The sequence below is a fragment of the Plasmodium gallinaceum genome, assembly GCF_900005855.1.
Source record: "Plasmodium gallinaceum strain 8A genome assembly, contig: PGAL8A_v1_108, whole genome shotgun sequence".
Lineage (NCBI taxonomy): Eukaryota > Apicomplexa > Aconoidasida > Haemosporida > Plasmodiidae > Plasmodium > Plasmodium gallinaceum.
In genome coordinates this window covers 1,081,174-1,101,418 of record NW_021628228.1, presented here as the reverse complement: position 1 = coordinate 1,101,418, position 20,245 = coordinate 1,081,174, and the positions used below count along the sequence as shown (strand labels likewise).

The 20,245-nt window shown below is 17.1% G+C and overlaps 5 protein-coding genes across 5 annotated transcripts; 2 read left to right on the top strand and 3 right to left on the bottom strand.

Annotated features, from left to right (window-relative positions):
• Positions 1–1,890: 1,890 nt before the first annotated feature.
• On the bottom strand, positions 1,891–6,798 carry PGAL8A_00405300 (serine/threonine protein kinase, putative; the record flags this gene model as incomplete). The annotated part of the gene is made up of 1 exon (XM_028670415.1): positions 1,891–6,798. The coding sequence occupies one exon, from the start codon at positions 6,796–6,798 to the stop codon at positions 1,891–1,893; it is 4,908 nt and encodes a 1,635-aa protein (XP_028527170.1).
• A 2,636-nt stretch (positions 6,799–9,434) lies between these two features.
• PGAL8A_00405200 (conserved Plasmodium protein, unknown function) lies at positions 9,435–10,319 on the bottom strand (the record flags this gene model as incomplete). The annotated part of the gene is made up of 1 exon (XM_028670414.1): positions 9,435–10,319. The coding sequence occupies one exon, from the start codon at positions 10,317–10,319 to the stop codon at positions 9,435–9,437; it is 885 nt and encodes a 294-aa protein (XP_028527169.1).
• A 1,095-nt stretch (positions 10,320–11,414) lies between these two features.
• Positions 11,415–13,180, top strand: PGAL8A_00405100 (conserved Plasmodium protein, unknown function; the record flags this gene model as incomplete). The annotated part of the gene is made up of 3 exons (XM_028670413.1): positions 11,415–12,764; positions 12,918–13,037; positions 13,118–13,180. 3 exons carry the CDS (start codon positions 11,415–11,417, stop codon positions 13,178–13,180), a joined length of 1,533 nt encoding a protein of 510 aa, XP_028527168.1.
• Positions 13,181–13,713: 533 nt separating this feature from the next.
• Positions 13,714–18,495, bottom strand: PGAL8A_00405000 (conserved Plasmodium protein, unknown function; the record flags this gene model as incomplete). The annotated part of the gene is made up of 1 exon (XM_028670412.1): positions 13,714–18,495. One exon carries the CDS (start codon positions 18,493–18,495, stop codon positions 13,714–13,716), a length of 4,782 nt encoding a protein of 1,593 aa, XP_028527167.1.
• A 908-nt stretch (positions 18,496–19,403) lies between these two features.
• Positions 19,404–20,216, top strand: PGAL8A_00404900 (mitochondrial ribosomal protein L13 precursor, putative; the record flags this gene model as incomplete). The annotated part of the gene is made up of 2 exons (XM_028670411.1): positions 19,404–19,492; positions 19,667–20,216. The coding sequence occupies 2 exons, from the start codon at positions 19,404–19,406 to the stop codon at positions 20,214–20,216; spliced, it is 639 nt and encodes a 212-aa protein (XP_028527166.1).
• Between the last annotated feature and the right edge of the window lie 29 nt (positions 20,217–20,245).

Here is a 20,245-nt window from a genome sequence, read left to right as displayed (position 1 = left end):
TTTTATTTTGTTATATTTATTCTCAATTTTTAATAATAATTACTCATTACACATTTATGGTTTATAAATTGATTTTTAATTAGTTATCTATATATATGTAAATATATAAATATTTCACTTTTTTTCTTTTTACTATATCTAATACAATATTTATATAATTGTGGCAATATGTAAAAACAAATAATTTTTTAAAATATCAAATAAAAATTATTAATGACTTACACATTCTGTGTATTTTTACTTAAATATTATTTATTTTAAATTAGTATGGAACAATTTAAATTACTAAAAAAATCAGTCTTTTTATATATATTTCGTAAACATATTTTTTATTATATTAATAAAAATAATTTTTGACTATAGAAAATTACAGTTAAGAGTAATAAGATTTATTAGTATCATTAAAGTACATTTTTTTTTTTACATGAACATATATATTAGTTTCCTATTTTCATTCTATTTCTAATTTCAATTATTCTTTTAAAAAGTAGTGCATAATATATTATGGACATATTTTTCTTTCTATTTCATAAATAATTATTCCTTTTTTTTTTTCTTATTATTATTAACATTATTTTATGTTTTTTGTCTAAAATCAGACATAAATATATATATAAACTAGTTAATATTATTAAAATAAGTAATAATATAATTTCTGTTAATGTTGTTTTAAAGAAATATTATTTATATTTAATATTTAAATATTGTATATTGAACATATAAACATAAAAATATATTCTCATTTTATTTTTTATAAATATGAAATATAAGATAATAAAAGAAATAACAAAACATATTATAATACTGTACTATTAATATAAAAGACATTTATATAAGTTATTTTTTTTTTAAAAATTTTTTTTTCCCTTCTTCTTCATAAGAATTATGTGACTAAAAAAAGAAAAAATAATAAATCTTTTTATATATGTAAATTACAACTTTTTTTTAAGATAAATTAGCTAGTAGTTTAATATAGGTATTTTATTTTCTTTATAAAAAGTTAACTTAAAAAAGAAAAAGTATAAATTAAGAAATATTATTTATAACATTTTTCTTTTCTTATTTATATTTTTTTTTATTACATCCAACAAAAAAAAATAATGGGTCTTATTTTAAAAAATTTTAAAAAGTTTTTAAATTTTATGAGTTAAATTTTAAAAGAAGTTTTTATTTTTCAAATAAAATTTGATTTAAATAATTTAAAAAAAAAAAAGAAATGATAAAATAATAATTACAATAGTAATAATAAAATAAAAAAGGTATGAATGAGTTACTTTAAAAAATTGAAAAATTTTGTATCTACATCACAAAAAAAAAAAAATAACTTATACAACACAAGTTTTTTATTTAAGAAAGACAACAATAAGAAGTAAAAAATCGTCTTTCATTAAACAGTAATATAAAAAACAAAAAAAAAGAATAAAATTATATTAATATATATATATATATATATATATATATATATATATATATATATATATATATATATATATATATATAGAACCAATATATGTAATATAGATATTAATAGTTTAAATAACTACAATAAATTTTTATGCATATAACAATTATTTAAAAAAAAAAAAAAAAAAATGTTTATGAAACGATAGAAATATAAATAATTAAATCATTCTGGAAGTAAAATTTATGTTTATTTCATTTTTATTTTTTATTTTTTTTATTTCATTTGTTTTAAAATTAATTAATGTCATAACTTGTATTAATAATATATAATTCGTTCTTTATTATAAATCTATAAGAATGAATTGTAACTTAAAATCACATAAATATGTATATGCATTTCAATTTTTTTTTCTATTTTTTAGTTTCATTTTTTCTTTTCTACAATTTGTTTCATATATGTAATTTTTATGATAATATTCTAATTTATTAAATAAGATTTGAAAAACAATAATGAATTAATGCTTCTCTAGCATTTTGGATTCTTGTTAAGGGATTTGGATCCAAAAGTCTTAAGCATAAATCAAATATTTCAGGATGGTTTTGCCAAACTAAAGGATCAAAATTTGGTTTGGTTTGAGTTAAAATTTTTTTTTTTAAATGAATAGGCATATTATTATTAATTTCGAAAGGAAAATGACCATCCATTAATGCATATAAAATTACTCCACATGCCCATATATCATTACCTGTAGAAATTACTCCATCTAATGATTCTGGAGGCATATATGGTGCAGTTCCGCATATAAAATCTGATTTTTTACTTGTGCAATCACTAGTATTAGATACATTTTCTATCATATCCATATCAATTAAACATAAATCACTAAAAGAATTGATTATTGTATTCCCCCTTTTTTTTTTAACTTTACATTTACTTTTTTTAAATATTCGACCTTTTTCTTCATTCGTTAAAAGTTTTGTGAAAGAGCACTTTTTGGTATTATTTACTGATTTGTTTTTATCTAATAATGCATTGGAAAAATTATTACTGATTCCACTAAGACTGTAGGAATATTTAAAAGTATAATATTGACCTACTGAAAATTCAGAATGAAAAGAATTCGTAGAATTCATAGATATGGTTCTATTTGTTTCATCTTTGCTACTAAATTCCATATTACTGTCCATTTTAAAATTGCTATTTTCAAATTGATCGTAAAATAAAGAAGTATATGAATCTTCCTCATAATTAATTATATCTATAGAATTATTATACATTCGATTCCTTTTTTTTTTATCCAATAAAATATTATTCTTTATTAAAAGTAAGCAATCCTCCTTAAAATTAATTTTTCTCATTTTTTCTCTTGGCTCTATATAAGATGATTTATTTATTTCAAATAAAGAAGGATCATCTAACCTACAATTATCATAACTTTCATTGTCAAAAACACTTATTCTTTTTTTTTTAAACATTATATTTTCAAATTTAATATCTCTATGTATTATATTTTTAGAATGTAAAAAATCTAAAGCTAAAAAAAGGTTTTTCATTATTAATTTTATTTCAAATACATCTAAAGATCCTGGAACTAATGACATAAAATAATCAAGTAATGTGGATCCTTTACATAATTCCATTATTATACAGTTGTAATTTTTATCAGAGAATATATCATGTATTGTTATAATATTTTTATGAGGATTATTTTTTAGGAATAAATATTTTTTCATCAGATTATTAACATACAAATCATAAGGATCTTTTGAAACTATTTTCATAGCATACATTCTTTTATCAATTGTATTTACACATTTATATACTTGTGATTTTTTTCCATAATAAATTAATCCAACTATGTAATATATACTTCTATAATTGCTTGAATTTTCTTTCATGTAAGGAACTGAATTACTTGCAAATAATGTGCATTTTTTTTTATTATATATTTCGTTGAATTTATCAAATATATTTTCTTTCTTATTTATATCTTTGTGTTCGCTTAACGTAGTTTCCTTTTCACATATATCCTTTCGTTTTTTTTTTTTTTTTTCATAATTATAATATTTTTTAGCTTCATCTTTTTCATTTTTTATTTTTTTCCTTCTTTCGGCTATTTCGTCATTTTCCATTTCAAATAACTTTTTTTTATTATCCTTTTTATTTTCAGATTCTTCAATACTCTCCCTCAAAATATCACTATAATGTACTTTATCTTTCATTTTATCTATTTTCGTGTCATTATCATAAACTGATGTCCCATGTGAAAGATAATATGGCATAGTAGTATCACCATTTTTTATTGTTTGTTTTGGTATATTTTTATTATGTGCAATTTTATTTTCTAAATAGATGTTTTTATAATAATATTTTTGTTTATTAATATTTTCCACATTTGATTTTAAAATGGTTTCCATCTTTTCATAATTTTTATTTTCATCCATATAACCTTTTGGTACAAGAAAAATTTCATTATTACTAGAAATATTTAAGTAATTAAAAAGATGGGATAATGAATTTTTTGAATTACTATTTCCTTTTTTTCTTTCTATATCTCTTATGGAATTTATGAATTCATTTCTCTTTTTATTCTTTATAGTTATTAACTTTTCTGTATTTTTTGTATTGATGTATGAGTTATTTATCATTAAATTTAACACATTTGCGTTATTTTTATAATCTACCTTTTTATCATATAAAGAAATCTTTCTATTTAGTATATCTACATCAGAATTCTTTAATTTCAAAAATTTTAACATTTTTTTTTTATTTTTCAAAAATTCTTTTTTTTTTATTGGATACTTGAAGTGTAAATTGTCATTTTGAGCTATATGTCTACCTTTTGTTTTAAAAGAAAAAGAAGCATATTTATTCTTATGAGTGTTTGATTTTTTTTTACCAACTAAACATTTTTTCATAATTAAAGAATATTTTTTTTGATTTATTCTATTTATCAAATAATAATTATTTTGAAAATTTGCATTACATTTATTACTATTATAATTAGAAGATATATTTTTATTATCATTATTTTTATCATATTTAGCACATATCGTTTTTTTATTTTCCTCTATTTTAATAGCTTTTTTATTTATATGATGCGCCTTTTTTTGTTTTTTTTCCTTCAATTTTTTACGTTTAATATTCTTAAATAAGAATTTCCTACGTATTTTATTAAATTGACTTTTCATAAAACTACTACAATTAGCTTCACAAAAAATTTTACTATGATAAGTTTTTAAAGAAAATTTATTATAATATTTTTGATAGCATTTTTTATTGTGGAATTCAATGTTATTATTATTTATTTTGTTCCAGTTACTTTCATTCCTTTTATTATTAAAAATTTTATTCCTATAAAAGTTATAAATATTTCCATTATCATAGTATTCATAATATTTTTTAATTTTATTATTACATAATGAAAAAACTTTGTTATAGTAACTATTTCCATTTGATAATATATATTCCAAGCTTCTATTTCTTCTTAAAGGTGTAAAATGAAAATCTTCAGTTTTTAAAATATTAAATATTCCACTACTGTATGCTGATAAAAAAAAGCAAGAATTTGATTTACGTGATTTTACTTTACTATTATTAATTAATTGAGTTTTTATGTCATAAATACTACTATTCAATACATTTGGATTATAACAAAAAAATAATTTCTTATTAATATTATTTAAAATTTTTACGTTTTTATAATAGCTTATACTTGTCTTATTTTTATTCTTCCTTTTTTTTTTTTTTATATTTTTCCATTTATTAAAACATTTGTCACACATATTTAATTCATAATTCAATTTTTTTTTTATTATTTGACTTCTATTAGTCATTTTATTTTTATTTTTTATATCATCATTATTTCTTAAATAATTATTAAAAGTATAACTATTAATATTTTTTTTTTTAAGAAATTCACTCATTAATGATTTTCTATTTGAAGAAAGTAATGGATCACTATTAATTTTTTTATTTATTATAGTTTTCAAAATATCCTCATTTTGAAAATATTTTTTTTCAGAAATATTTAATGTATCCCTTTCTCCAGAATAAGTGTTTTTCTTGAATAAAAAAGATTCATTAATATTATAGCACTTTAAGCTTCTTTCCCTCTTAAAATGATCATTAATCATTTTCAAATATGTTTTATCTTTTGTGTCATATATTTCATTTGATTTCCCTTTTTCGATTATTTTGTAGGTATTTTTATTTTTTAAAGTAGCTAAATGTTCTATATTGTTTGTTAAATCATTATATTCATACTTACAATTATTGCAGTTATCTTTATATTTATTAATGTCCTTACTATTACATTTAGTTATTACATTTCTTATAATAATATTTTTATTTGTACTATCTGAATTATTAGTAGGAAATTTAATAAAACATTTTGAATGTTGATTATATTTTTGTTCTATATAAGATTGAATGTCATCATCTCTATTTTTATTTAAGGTATTTTTTGAATTAATCTTTAAATTTAGCTTTTGTTTATTTTCATTACTTATAAAATTTTTATTATTTTTAACTTTATTATATAATTCTTGCGTAAAATAATCTAGAATTTCACTTTCTTCGTATTTGTTCTCTTTAATATCTCCAATATACCTATTTCCTGACTTATCAAAATTGTTCTTCGTATTTATATAATGATTATTATTTTCATTGACAGAAACTTTACTTTTATTGCATATATTTTCATTATTTAATTTATAGAATACCATATCTTCAGTAGATTCAACATTATATTTTTTAATATTTTCAAAACTGTTATTTACGCTTAAATTATATCTTTTATTACCTACATTGTTTAAAATAAATGAATTAAATTTATATTTAACTATATATTTTTCATTGCAATGTGTATCATTCATATTATATTTTTTGTTTATGTAACAATCATTTTTATTTATTAAATTATTATACTTATAACAACTGATCAAATTTGTTTTTTGCTTTTCTTGATGTGTATCACACAATTTTTTGTTAGGAATAAAATTCTCAAAAGATTTAGTTTTATTCATTTCTTTATCAATTTTCAAAATTTCATTTTCATATTTTAAATCTTCTAGTGTATTTAATTTATTGTATGAATCAAAATCATAATTTAATATTTGTTTTTTCTTAATATTGGAACAGGTATTTATATTTAATTCCTCATTAGAAGTAATGTGTTCAAAAGAAATAATATTACAATTACTTTTATTTGCTGTGTCATTTGTACATTTAGTATATTTTAAAGATTGAAAATATTTATCATTTATATTTTTTTTTTTTTTAATTTTATTACTATTATTTAAATTATCAATATTTTTATTATTGTATCTGTTATTTTCATCAAAATATGAAGTAATCATTTTTAAATCTTCTGACACTTCATAATTATCCATTTGAAAGTTAAAGGATTAAAAATGATCAAATATAATATATATTTCCCTTTAAGTTTAAAAAAAAAAAGAAAAAAAAAAAAAAAAAAACAAGATTAAAATTATAAAAAATAAAGAAAAATTATAAAAGTTTTAGGCAACAAAAAATGGAAGAGTATGTATATCTATGAAAAGCAAATAAAATGTGAAAATTGAAATATATTTTTGACAGTTGTCCAAGCAAATTTACAGGAATAACATAATTTTCAGTCTTCAGAAAGAATTTGCATTAAGGAAATATTTCTTTTAAACATTTTATGGGTTCTTTTAATTTATTGTCCCAGATACGTACTAATTAAAAATCAAATTTGCTATAGAAATTTGTTTGAAAATTATTCTCTTTATCATTTTAATTAACAGTTTTACAAAAATTATAAATTGTATCTCAAGTAATATTAATAAATTTATGCTCAATTCATAATATGAATAAAATTACAATTTACAAAATTGAAGCAAAATTTTAAGGCTTAATAAATTAAAGATACTACAACAAAACAAAATAAAAAAAAAAACAAAAAAGTTTAAATAATAAAAATTATAACTTTATGTATAAAAAATAAAAAATTAGTATTTTCATAATAAAATTAATTATAATGTATACCTAATTATATTCGTTTTATAATAATTTAGAAATTACTCTATTTTAATTTCAATAATATATAAAAATAAAAACATCTACTGGTGCAAAAAGAAAGTCGGTGAAACATATGCACCGTTAACACAATGAAAAAAAAAAAAAAAAGCAATAAATTTTTAATATTTGTCTTAACACAAAATTTATATTTATGAACATATATAATTTAATTTTTTATTACTATATTTTAAAAATATAGTTTATACACTTAAAAAAAATAATAAAAATAATGAAACTCTTCTACAACTCTAATTAAAAAAAAAAAAAAATTATAAGATTATATATATATATATATTATATTTAATAATTCAACATACTTCTATTGAGTAATTTTTCCTAAAAATTAAATATTCCTTTATTATTCAATATTTAAAAGCTCATTCTTTACGTATAAAAAAAAAAAAAAAAAAATTGTGCTTAAAAAAATTTTTTATAAATAAACACCTACAACAGTTAATATTTACAGCTAACTAAAAAAATGAAAAAATTTTTAAAGCATCATACTAATAATTTTTTTTTAAGCTTATATTAACATAAAATAAAATAAATTTATAATAAAGAATGTAAAAAATTAAATATAGATTTTTTTCTTTTTTTTTTTTTTTTTTTTTTTTTGTACATCACAATATATTAACAACTACGCAAGATGGATAACCAAAATAAAATGCATAATTTAAAAAAAAAAAAAAAAGGAAGGAAAAAGGAAAAAATTAAATATAAATGAGAAAAGTTGGAAAAATAAAATATATAGGTTTAATTAGGAAATTGTGTGCAAAAAAAAAAAAAAAAAAAATTATAAAATACGAAAAAAATTTATATAGTTGTGATGTTTTTAATGACAATTTATCATATACTTTTTTTTTTTCCCGTTAATTAATTTTTCATATGTTTACATATAAAGTTTTAGTAAAACAAATTATTAAATTAAATTAATTTTAAAAAAAATTAATTTTAAAGCTGTTCTTAACATCATTTTTTATTTTTAAGTAAATTACTATCTATTTTGTAACTAAATAAATAATGAAAAAAAGCTAAAAAATAATGAATTAAAAGAAAATGAAAAAAAAAAAAAAAAAAAATTTAATTTTTTTAAGCTAACGCTTTTTTAAGGAATATTAAGAAAAAAAATTAAATAATGTTTTATTTGATATTAAAAGTGTATAAAACATTCTTCTATTTTTTTACTTAATGCAAGTTTTGATTTGCATGTGTGTGTATGTAATGGATAATTTATTCATGTTAATTTAATTATTCTTTTACCTTACTTTTACATTAAATAGTTATTTTAGATTATATAACATTAAATTATTGTCAAACGTTATGTATATAAATATATACGTATCTAATATATTATTCCATACATATTTTGAAAAACAAAATAAATGTAACATGTTTATATAGATAGTTATTATTATTCAAATATATTTTGATAATGTATAAATTTACAAGAAAATTTTATATTTATTTCATTAAATATTAAGTTCTATATATTACAAGCATATATTTATATACTTTAATATTTCCTTCTATAACAAAATTTTTATTCTATTTTGTCTTATATACGCCATATTAAATTAGCATTCAAAGAATGGAAACTTTTAATTCAAAATAGTTAAAATTTTTTCTTATAACGTTATATTTTTCAAGAATAAACTAACAATTTTTCTATTGTAAGTAGTATATGTATATATATGAATACTATTAATATAAAAATTGATTCCATTTTTTTTTAATATTAAATTATATATTAAAAATATAGTTATATATTATTAAAAACAGCTTTGTTATATTCATTAACAATATATATATAATAATAATATAAAGGGTAACTTAGTAAGTTATAAACATAAAATATAACAAGAATAAATTATAAATTAAATATATTAATAAAAATATGACGATAAGACACAAAAATAAAATTTTTATTATTAAACTTATATTAGGATATATGCAAAAGCAAAAATAATTACTGTCCTTTACTTATACTATGTGATAAATAAATAATAGATAAGGTATTTTTAACTTCTTCCAAAATAATAGGATTATTAATATTTGATATATAATACAAGTGTTTTAAAATATCATAAGGATTTATTTTTTTAAAAATTAATAATGATTGAATTTTTTTTAGTAGTATAATGAAAGGTTCATCAAATGCTTTGTATTTTAAAAAAAATTGCATACATAAAAGTATATTCTTTATTTCTTTTATGTCAACTTTTTGTACAATGTTGCATATATTTTTAATATGTTCTTCATCAATTTTTTTTTTATCATCACATAATATTTTTAAAATAATCATTAACCCTTTTTCTTTAAGTTTAATATTATCACGTTCATGCAGTATGTTCTTTAGAAGTAAATTGCTAATCTCTTCCATTTTTTGTGAATTCTTTGTTTTTTCTGCACAAAAATATAAAGCTATCAAAGATAAATAATCTAAATCATTTAGTTTATTTTCAATTAAACTCCAAAAAAGGTTTATTAAATTTATAAAATTTTGATCAAATGATATGCTTCTGCAATATGCATGAAACATTACAACTAACTCACTTAATGAAAATGAATTACTTATTTCTTTTGTTCTATTATAAATTAATTTCCATATATGTAAATTGTTAATTTTATTTTTATTTATATCTTCACACGCATAAGCTAATGCTGTATTGTTCATTTTAGAAATACGTCTAATAAATGCCTCTTCTAAATTATTTATCTCTTCATTAACTTTTATTAGATCATTTTTATGGTAAAAAATAGAATTTGATGAAATCTCACGATTATAAGAGAATTTTACTTTTTTATTTAATAAAATTAAGTTAATATAAAATCTTTTTGAACTATTCATCATTATAATTAACAAAAAAAAAAAATTAATATATAATATTTATACAAAAATCAAAAAATAAACAATGTCTTTTTTTTTAATAGGAATTCCTTTCAGAAAAATATCAGGACTAAAAACATTCTTGGTGAAATTTTCATTTGATCAGAAAAATTTGTTCATGTTGATATATTATATCTTCATGATTTATATATATAAAATTAAAATATTTGAAAAATTGTTCATTTTTTATTTCTTTGTAAATTCATTAAATTTATTTATTTTGTTTTTTTATTTATTTTACATTGTAAGAACATCAATAGATAGCTAAAAATGTTAAATTTTAATTATAAAGTTAAATTATAAAATAATATAAATTTATTTCTACTTTTTCCTTTAAATTTTTTGTAAATTTTTTTTTTCTTTTTTTTTTTTTTTTTTTGGATAAATAGAAATAAATGACAGAATTAAATTGTTTAAATACATATTTCATGTTAACCATAAAAATTAATTAAAAGATACTACGTTCATTTTTTTATTCTAAAATAATAAGCTTAATATGGTAGTATTATACTTTCTTAAAGTATTTTTATTGAAAGGCAAATTTCTTTAAAATAAATATATTAAAAAGAGTGGTTATTTTAAATGTGATTTCTACAAATGTTTTTTTTTTTGTATTTATTAAAAATTATTGTGCTTTGATGCTATTTAAATTTTACATAAAATTTTTAAAATGATGTTGAATTTACTTCTTATTTTAAAAAAAATGTAATATATTGAATATAAATTGCATTGAGAAAATGGTTATTTTATTTTATTGTTTTATATTTAATAAATTATATTTATATTAAACTTTGTTTATAACTTTAAAAGATTAAATTATGTTTACATATGTAAAGATTGTTGTATGAAAATAATTTTGTATAATATATATTGTTTTAATAAAAAAAAAATTTAAGCATATATTCTTTAATTTATTTTTGAACTGAATTATAAATAATATAAAATAAAAATAAATAACAAGTATATATTTATGTGAATTCTCAAAAAAAAAAAAAAAAACTAAAATTTTTTAGTTACTGATTTTTTATTTAAAAAAAAAAAAAAAAAAGAAACTAAAAAATGAAAATTAAAAATAAAATAAAAAAGGTTTCATTTAAGGATCCAGAAATATATGAAAATATTGAGAATGATAAACATGAATTTAATGAAAAACCTTACAGCAAAAATAATGATTCCATCTCTTTAACTAATGAAGAATTAAAAATTCTTTTAGAAAATTTCAATCCTATAGATTATGGTATTACAGAAAAATTAAGTGAAAGTGAAAAAAAAATAGTGATTAAAGAAATTTATGAAAAAGAAAATGTAAAATCTCCCACATTAAATCAAAATAAAATAAAGAATAACATTGTAATAAAAGAAAATATAAAAAATGATGAATTAAAAAATACAGAAGTTATAAAAAAAGATAAATTAAAAAAAAAAAAGAATAAAGAGGATTCCTTATCATACTTAGATGGAGATTGTTATTTCCCAAATGATGGTTATGATTATGAGCAACATTTAAAGCCAATAAGTAAAAATTTTATAGAAATAAAAACAAAAAAAGAAACCAATTTTTTTGAGATAAAACCTAATAATGAAGAGGAAAAAGAAGTATATGAAGCCTTTGAAATGGATAATTTAGAAGAACTGAATGACAATTTTGTATATGAAGCACAAAATGTTAATGATATTGAAAAATTAGAAATAGATAAGGAATTAATTTGGGGTAATCAAGATTCATATTTATTTTTAAATAGTATTGAATATTCGAATACTTTAAATAATATCCAAAATGGAGATATAAAATATGAAAATGTTAAAGAAGATAAACTTTATTCATACAATTATTCTAATGATATTATTGATGAAAATGTTGATTATAATAATAATGATCACATTATATTTGATAAAAAATTAAATTCTTTTAAAAATATAAAAGATAATGATATAATCTCTGAAAATGAAAAAGGAAAAAAAAATGAAAAAAATGAAAAAAATTTTGACTCTTTTAAATTAAGTGATTTAATTGAGCATAAGTTAAAAAAAGATGATGATAAAAATAATGAAAAAAAAAAAATAAAAAAAAAAAAAAAAATAAATAATTGTAAAAGTTCAGAAATATTTGTTAATTTAAATGCTGAAGATAAAAATAAAATATTGCAAATTTTAAATTCACAAGAAAATGAAATAATAAATGATGAAGATAATTCTTTTTCAGAATATTCTAAAGAAGAATCAAGCTATGATTGTGAAACTATTTTAACAACAAAAACCAACACAACTAATCATCCATATAAATTAATTATACCTAAACAAATTAAAGCAAAACCAATATTAAATAATAATAATATTAATATTAAGAAAAAAGAAAGTGATAATAAAAATGAATCATTAAAACTTGAACGTTATTTAATCTTAGAAAAAGTAAGGAACTAACATACAAAAATATATAAAGTTTATAAAATGTTACTAAATATGTTTTTATATATATATATATATATTTTTTGTAGTATAGAAGTAATAAATTAAAAATAATATATTGTCTTAATTGTTAACTTTTTTTTTTTTTTTTTTTAGATAAAAACTACAAGGGATAAAAATGAAACACCAGAAGAAAAAAAAGAAAGAAAAAAAGCTGTAAAAGAAGCACAGAGATTAAATAGAAAATTGAAAAAGGAAAATTCTCTACTTATGAAGGTTAGGATTTTATATAAAAAAAATTTTTTTTGTTAACCTTATTATTATTTTTATTTATATATTAATCATTATAACATTAGAATGAACATTATTACTTATTCATTAAAAATAATTCCTTTTTCTTTTTTTTTTTTTTTTTATAGAATGAAAAAAAACTAATGAATAAAAATATTAACCCTTTCGACATAAGAGATAATATAAAATACATTAAGTTATAAAATATTATTTTTTGTTTTTTTTTTAATTAATAAAAAATGATAATTATAATGAATTATGTATGGGAAAAAATAAAAAAAAAAAAATTTAGTTTTTCGAATTTAATGTTTTATTTTTTTTTTTTTTTTTGTTTTTTTACTATTAACATCTATTAAATTTTTATTGAACATATTATATATCTTTTAACATAAATTTGTTAATTTTTATCTTTTTCAATTAATGCATATTTAAAAATTTTAAAAAAAAGAAAAAGTCTATTAAAAATATCAGAATGTTTCAAATAAAATAAATATAAATAAATTTACAAATAAATAAAACAACAAACAAATAAATCAGTTAATAAAAAATTAAGTAAACAACAAAAAAAAAAAAAATAAAATAAAATAAAAAAAAATAAAATAAAAAAAAATAAAATAAATAAATAAATAAATAAATAAATGTATATTCAAGTGTCAAAATTTTAAAAGCTTGAATGGTCACAATATGGTATAATTACATTATTTAGATAATTTTTAATTATATTAAAATATCTATCTTCATGATTTATTATTTCATTATCACAATATTTATTATAATATTCATTACTTTTTAAATATTCCATATATTGATGTTCTTCATATAATTTATGAAGAACAGATAATTTTCCTAAGTTTTCATTTAAATATAAAATGATTGATAATATTAGCTTTCTATCAAGACAAAAAAAATTTTGCGGATTATATAATTCTCCCTCTTTAAAATTTATATATTTACATAGAAAGATATTAAAATAAAATGTATCATCTAAATTTTTATAAATTATACTTTTTTTAATATTAAATTTATTTGTATGTTTGGAAAAAAAAGGAAAGTCATAATAAACTCCTAAATTAGAATTAAAAGCTAATTTAGGCATACACTTATAAAAATTCCTATATAAAATTTGAAACAATAACATGATTTCATCTCTTTTTAATGATTTTCTTCTGTAAATGCAACTTTCTTTTGAATATAATATATTTTTTGAATATTTAAAGCAATGATCTTTTTTGCTATATTTTTTTTTTGTTATTTTATTTTCTATTTCAAAATCGCTGGATTTATCGCCATGAATATCATTGATATCATTGTATGATAATGACAAATAATTTTTCGTTAATCGTATATCTTTTATACAATCTACTAATATTTTGTTAAAAAAAATAGGACAAAAATTTTTATCAAAATTCATTTTAAAATCATTATTTATGTGTTTTTTTTTAAAAAAAATGTTGCATTTTTCAAATTTTATATTCATATTCTCACTTAAATAAACATCTAAATTCCCACTTAAATATATATAAGTATCTTTATTTTTTTTATTCGAATTATGTACTTTTCTTTTTTCAAACACTTCATAATTTTTTTCACATAATTTATCTAATAATATAGATTTGCATCTCTTTTTTTTATTAGTTGTAATTCTTCCCTCCTCTTTTATTTCATCATATTTTCCAATTCCTTCCAAACAATCTGTTTCATGTATAATATACCTCTTTTTTTTATTTAAATTTTGATTTGTTAATTCATCTAAAAAGTATTCATCTTTTCTTGAAAAATAATATTTTCCTTTATCTTTTATTCTGCTTTTACTTTCTTGTATTTCTTCAGCATAGATATTATTTTCTTCATTCTTTTCATATTCATTCTTCTTGTGTTCTCTTTCTTCTTCAGGTTTTTCTTTTCTTTCTATTTTTTGTTTCTTGTTTTCTCTTTGATCTTCTGTTTCCTTCTTTATCTTTTTTCTATTAACTTTAATATTATCCTCTTTTTTTTCTGCTTTCACTAATGAAATAAAACTCTCATCAGAATTAAAATGATCTTTCATTTTTTCATTAATTTTATTTACTTTATTATTCAGTATTATTTTTAAAGGCTTTCTTTCTAAATTTTCAATTTTATTCTGATTTCCTTTTTTTTTATTCTTTGTAAATTTAAAAAATATTCTAAATAATTCATGAATTAAAAAGGTTTTATATTTAATACTTGAAAGTTTACATAAGTTTCTAACAATTTTTCTTATTTTATACATACATACTTTTTTAGAATTATTTACTTTATTTTCTTTTTTAGATAAAATTTTTTTTAATTTTTTTTTATATTTATAAAATTCTTTGATTTCATTTTTTATTAACATTTCTTTTTCATTTTCTAGATTTCCATTTGTCATATTAATACATTTTCCTTTTATGAGTTGTGTTTTACTCATTTTATTTTTATTATTTATATATGAATATAAATTTCTTTTTTCGTTTTTAATTTTAGAGTCTATTCCTTTTATCTCTTCTATCTTCTTATTCACATTTATTTCTCTTTTATTATTTGTATCATAATTATCTTCTATTAAATTATTACATTTGTTATGAAATTCGTTGTAGCTATTATTATTATTACCATTATAATTTTTTTTTTTTTTTTTTTTTGTAATATTTTCAAATTTTCTCACTTTTGTACAACCATTATTTAATAAATCACTTGACCATTTATCTTTACTATAAATCATACATTGTATGTCTTTTAAAAATAAGTTTTCATAATCTTTATCATCTAAATAAAACTTTCTCAAAAATGCTAAATAATTTTCATGCAATTCTTGATAGTTTTTAAAATTTATTTGGGTATATTTATCAAATTCATTATTATTATTATTATTTATTTTTATTATATCATTATGTTCTTTAGGATCATTTTTAATTTCATAAATATTAGAATTTTTAATATATTCATATAATATATTTATCTTGTATTGATGTTTTATTAATTCTTTCATTTTATAATAAAAATACATTTTTTCCTTTTTTATTATTTTATAAGTATTGTTTTTATTTAAAGTGTGTATAAGATGGAAATAAAAACTAATGTCTTCAATATGTATACTTCCTATATTTAAATTATTGTTACTTTTCGAATCAAATAATTTAGAATAAATAGAAAATAAATTTTCATACATTTCTTTATCTCCGCTCACACTTATACACAACAACCCATTACATTTACTAAAAGAATTACAAATTTTTTTTGAAATATATTTAATTAAGCTTTTCTCATTCATGTTATTTGCGTTAATATATTGATCTATTCCATTTGAGTAATTTAAACAATTATGATTTTTTTCATTATGAGAAGATTCTACATTTTTCGTATGTATATAATTATTTACTCTCTCTTTCCCCCCTGTTTTATTTTTGAATGTACATTCTAATTTATTATCATTATTTAAATTTTTTTTTTTTTTTATATTTTTACTACTTAATTCATTTAAATTACCTTTTATTTTATTCTGTAATTCTTGTATTCTATTTCTTATTTTCTCAATATGGAAATTTGTATTTTCTTCATCTATATATTCTTTTTTTTTTTTTTTTTTGGAATTACTATCATAAATACTTTGGTAATAATTATACGAAATTCCATTTATAATATTTGTGTTATCGCATTTATTATTATTATTATTATTATTATTATTATTATTATTATTATTATTATTATTATTATTATTATTATTATTATTATTAATATTAATATTAATATTATGCTTATCTCTATCTTTAATAATAGTAAGGTTGTTAAAAGTACTATTGCTGTTATCATTATTGTCACTAGTGTTATTAATAAATATATTTGCCATATGTAAATCCTCTTTACAATTATTCATATATTTCCTATAATTGAAGTCTTTATATATATTAAATGCATAATTGTTATTGAAGTAATTTGAATAAGCATTCTGTGTTTTATATAGTTCACTATTTAATAACTTATTTGCATAATTAAAAATGTTCTCATTAAAAAGTAATTTATTTCTTAAAAGGATATTATCATATAAAATTTCATTTAAATCACTTTTTACATAATTTATATGAGATTTATTAATCATATTGTTGTAATATATTAAAACTTGTAAAAATTTTTTTTCATCATAATTAAAATTATCCTCTTTTTTATTATTTTCAAATAAATTATTAATGTAAAAATTAGAAACATTATTTACATTTTGGAATTTTTCTTGTGAATTCTTCAAATGTAATAAAGAATGATCTATTTGGCTGTTATTTAGATGGTTCATCTGATTACTGTATGAACATATATTGGAAATTTCTCCATAATTATTCAATAAATTGAAGTTATTTAAGTTATCAATATTATATTTAAAAATATTTTTGTTATTTTTGATTATATTATTATCATAAATGTCAAAAATAGTTTCATCTTTATTAATAAATACTGTATCAAATGGAATATTATTCATTTGCTCCCTTTTGTTAATTTTTTTCTTATTTGTATAATTTTTTTCATTTTGTTCTTTTATTGAATTTGATTCATAAAATGACATATAAGGATGACTAAAAACACTATCAATCAATGAATTAAATATTTTTTTATATTTGACATTATAATCACTAGTATTATATTCTTTATTTCCGGAATCAAAATAGGAAATTTTATTAAATTTTATTTTAAAATTATTTATGTTACTTAATTGTTTGCTTCTATAATTAAAATAATCATTATTTATATTTTTAATATTAATTTTTATGTCTTTTAAAGAATTATTTTCAAGAATATCTTCTGTTATATATTCCCTATTATTTTCAACATTAATTTCAACTTTACTTTTAGAACTATCTTGAATATTATCATTTATTTCAATTAAATTACCATTTTTATATTTAAAGTTGTTAAAATATGAGAGGTTATCGGAAATTTCCTCACTTCCTATAAAATTAGAGTTTTGAAAATTTTTTTGTTCTTTTGAATTTTTGTTATTTTTAATAATACTATCGTTTTTCATTATTTCACTTATACATTTAAGATTAATTACTTCCTCATTATTATTTATATATTCTACAAATTCTTTTGTATTAGGATTGATAGTTTCATTAGAATAGTTAATTCCTTTATACTTTTTTAATAGAATTAAATCATCACCATTATTGCTATAATTAATGTTTTCATTGTTATTATGATATATTTCACTCTTCTTTATATTATCTGAACTTTCTGAATAAAATAGATTTCCTTTCTTAATGATACATTTATAATCGTCAATATATGGTATAACTTTATTGCTATTTCTTTCTGCAATATTTATATTGTTTTTTTCTCTGTTATTATAATTTACATTATCACCAATTATAGTTCTACCTTCTCTTTTTGTATGATATAAATTAGTTATACAATTTTTATCATTAAGATTATCTTCTAATTTATTTAAATTATTCATTTTATTTCGAAATAGTTTTTATCATATATAAATATAACCCAATTATATAATGTTTGCACATTGTGTATTTCTTTATATTTATATAATTCTTTTAATTTTTTATCTGAATCTACATAATTTTCTAAAAATATTCATTATTTTTCATTAATTGCATTCTCTTATTAGTGTAAATTATAAAAAAGCAAAAGATTTTACTTTTTAATCATATCACTTAAAAATTAAATTTTCTTTTTTTAAAATAAATATCTCTAATAAATTTAATTTTTGTAATAATTAAAATGTATTAAAATTAAAATTTTTTTTTTTAACCTTTAAAATAATTTCATTTACACTTTTAATTGTATAAATTATTTTTTTTTTTAATTTTTTTTTATTGAAATTATACATTAATTTTAAAAAAAAATTAATGTCTATAATTTTTATATATTTTTTTTTTTTCTTTTAGGCTAAAAAATATTTTTAATCAAAAAATTTACAATATACTTGAAAAAAAAAAAAAAAAAAAGGAAATTAATAAAATAAAACCCATACTTGTTTCATTGAACTTTTTTTGAGAAAAAATAATTCATATCATAAATATTAAAGCACAATTCATTTATAAGAACAATATAATATATTCAAATTTTAAATAGTATTAATGATAGTTACAAAAAAATTTTTTTTTTTATCATTTTTATAACTTTGAATTATTTTGTAAAAGATTAATTTTATATAATATTTTAAATGTATTATAAAAAAGACTATCAGAAAAACAAAAAAAAAAAAAAATAATAAGAAAACAAAAAAGTTAAAATAAATTTTTTTTGTAGAAAAAAATTTTAACTTTGTTTTAGCAATTTATATATATGTTTATTTTTATTATTTTTTGATATATATACATAATATTATACATAAATTAAAAATGAAATATGATAAGAAAAAGTTTATTAAGATTGGCTGGGTATCCTAAAGCATCCTTTCATGAACAAAATATAAACCCATTTTCAAATGTTCAATGGTTTGATGAAAAAAATGTGAAAATTTATATAGAGATGAAGAAAAATATAATAGTTTTATTTATTTTTTATTTTTTTATTTTTTTTTTTTCTTGTGAATATACTTTATATTCATTATTAATAAAACAAATTTTTTTATTATCTTTTTTTTTGTTATTTTTTTACTAATTATTTAGGAAAAGTTCTCCTTTTTTAAAAAAAAATATGCCAAAAACAGATATATTTGCAGAAGAACATATTTCTAAAAATGCAATAAGTGTTTTTGATAAAGAAAAAGGCAATTGGTTTGTTATTGATGCAACTGATAAAAGTGTTGGAAGTTTAAGTGTATGCATTAGTAGATTGTTACAAGGAAAATATAGAGTTGATTATAATTCTAATAGAGTAAATAGTAGTAGTGTAATAGTTGTAAATGCAATTCATGTAAAATTTTATGGGCATACATGGGATACTAAAATTTATAAATTTCCAAGAAAAAGTCACTCAAAAGGTCATAAAATATTAACTTGTAAAACAGTTTTTGCTAGAAATCCATCTATGATTTTAAATTTAGCAGTTAAAAGAATGCTACCAAATAACAGATTAAGGCAAATATTTTATAGAAAACTTTTTGTTTATCCAGGTGCTTTACATCCACATTGGGGTATACCGCAAGTTATTATTCCAAAAAATAAAATAAACAAAGATAACGAACAAAATTCAATAAAAACATTCACAATTATTTAGAAAAAAAAAAAAAAAAAAAAAAAAAAAAA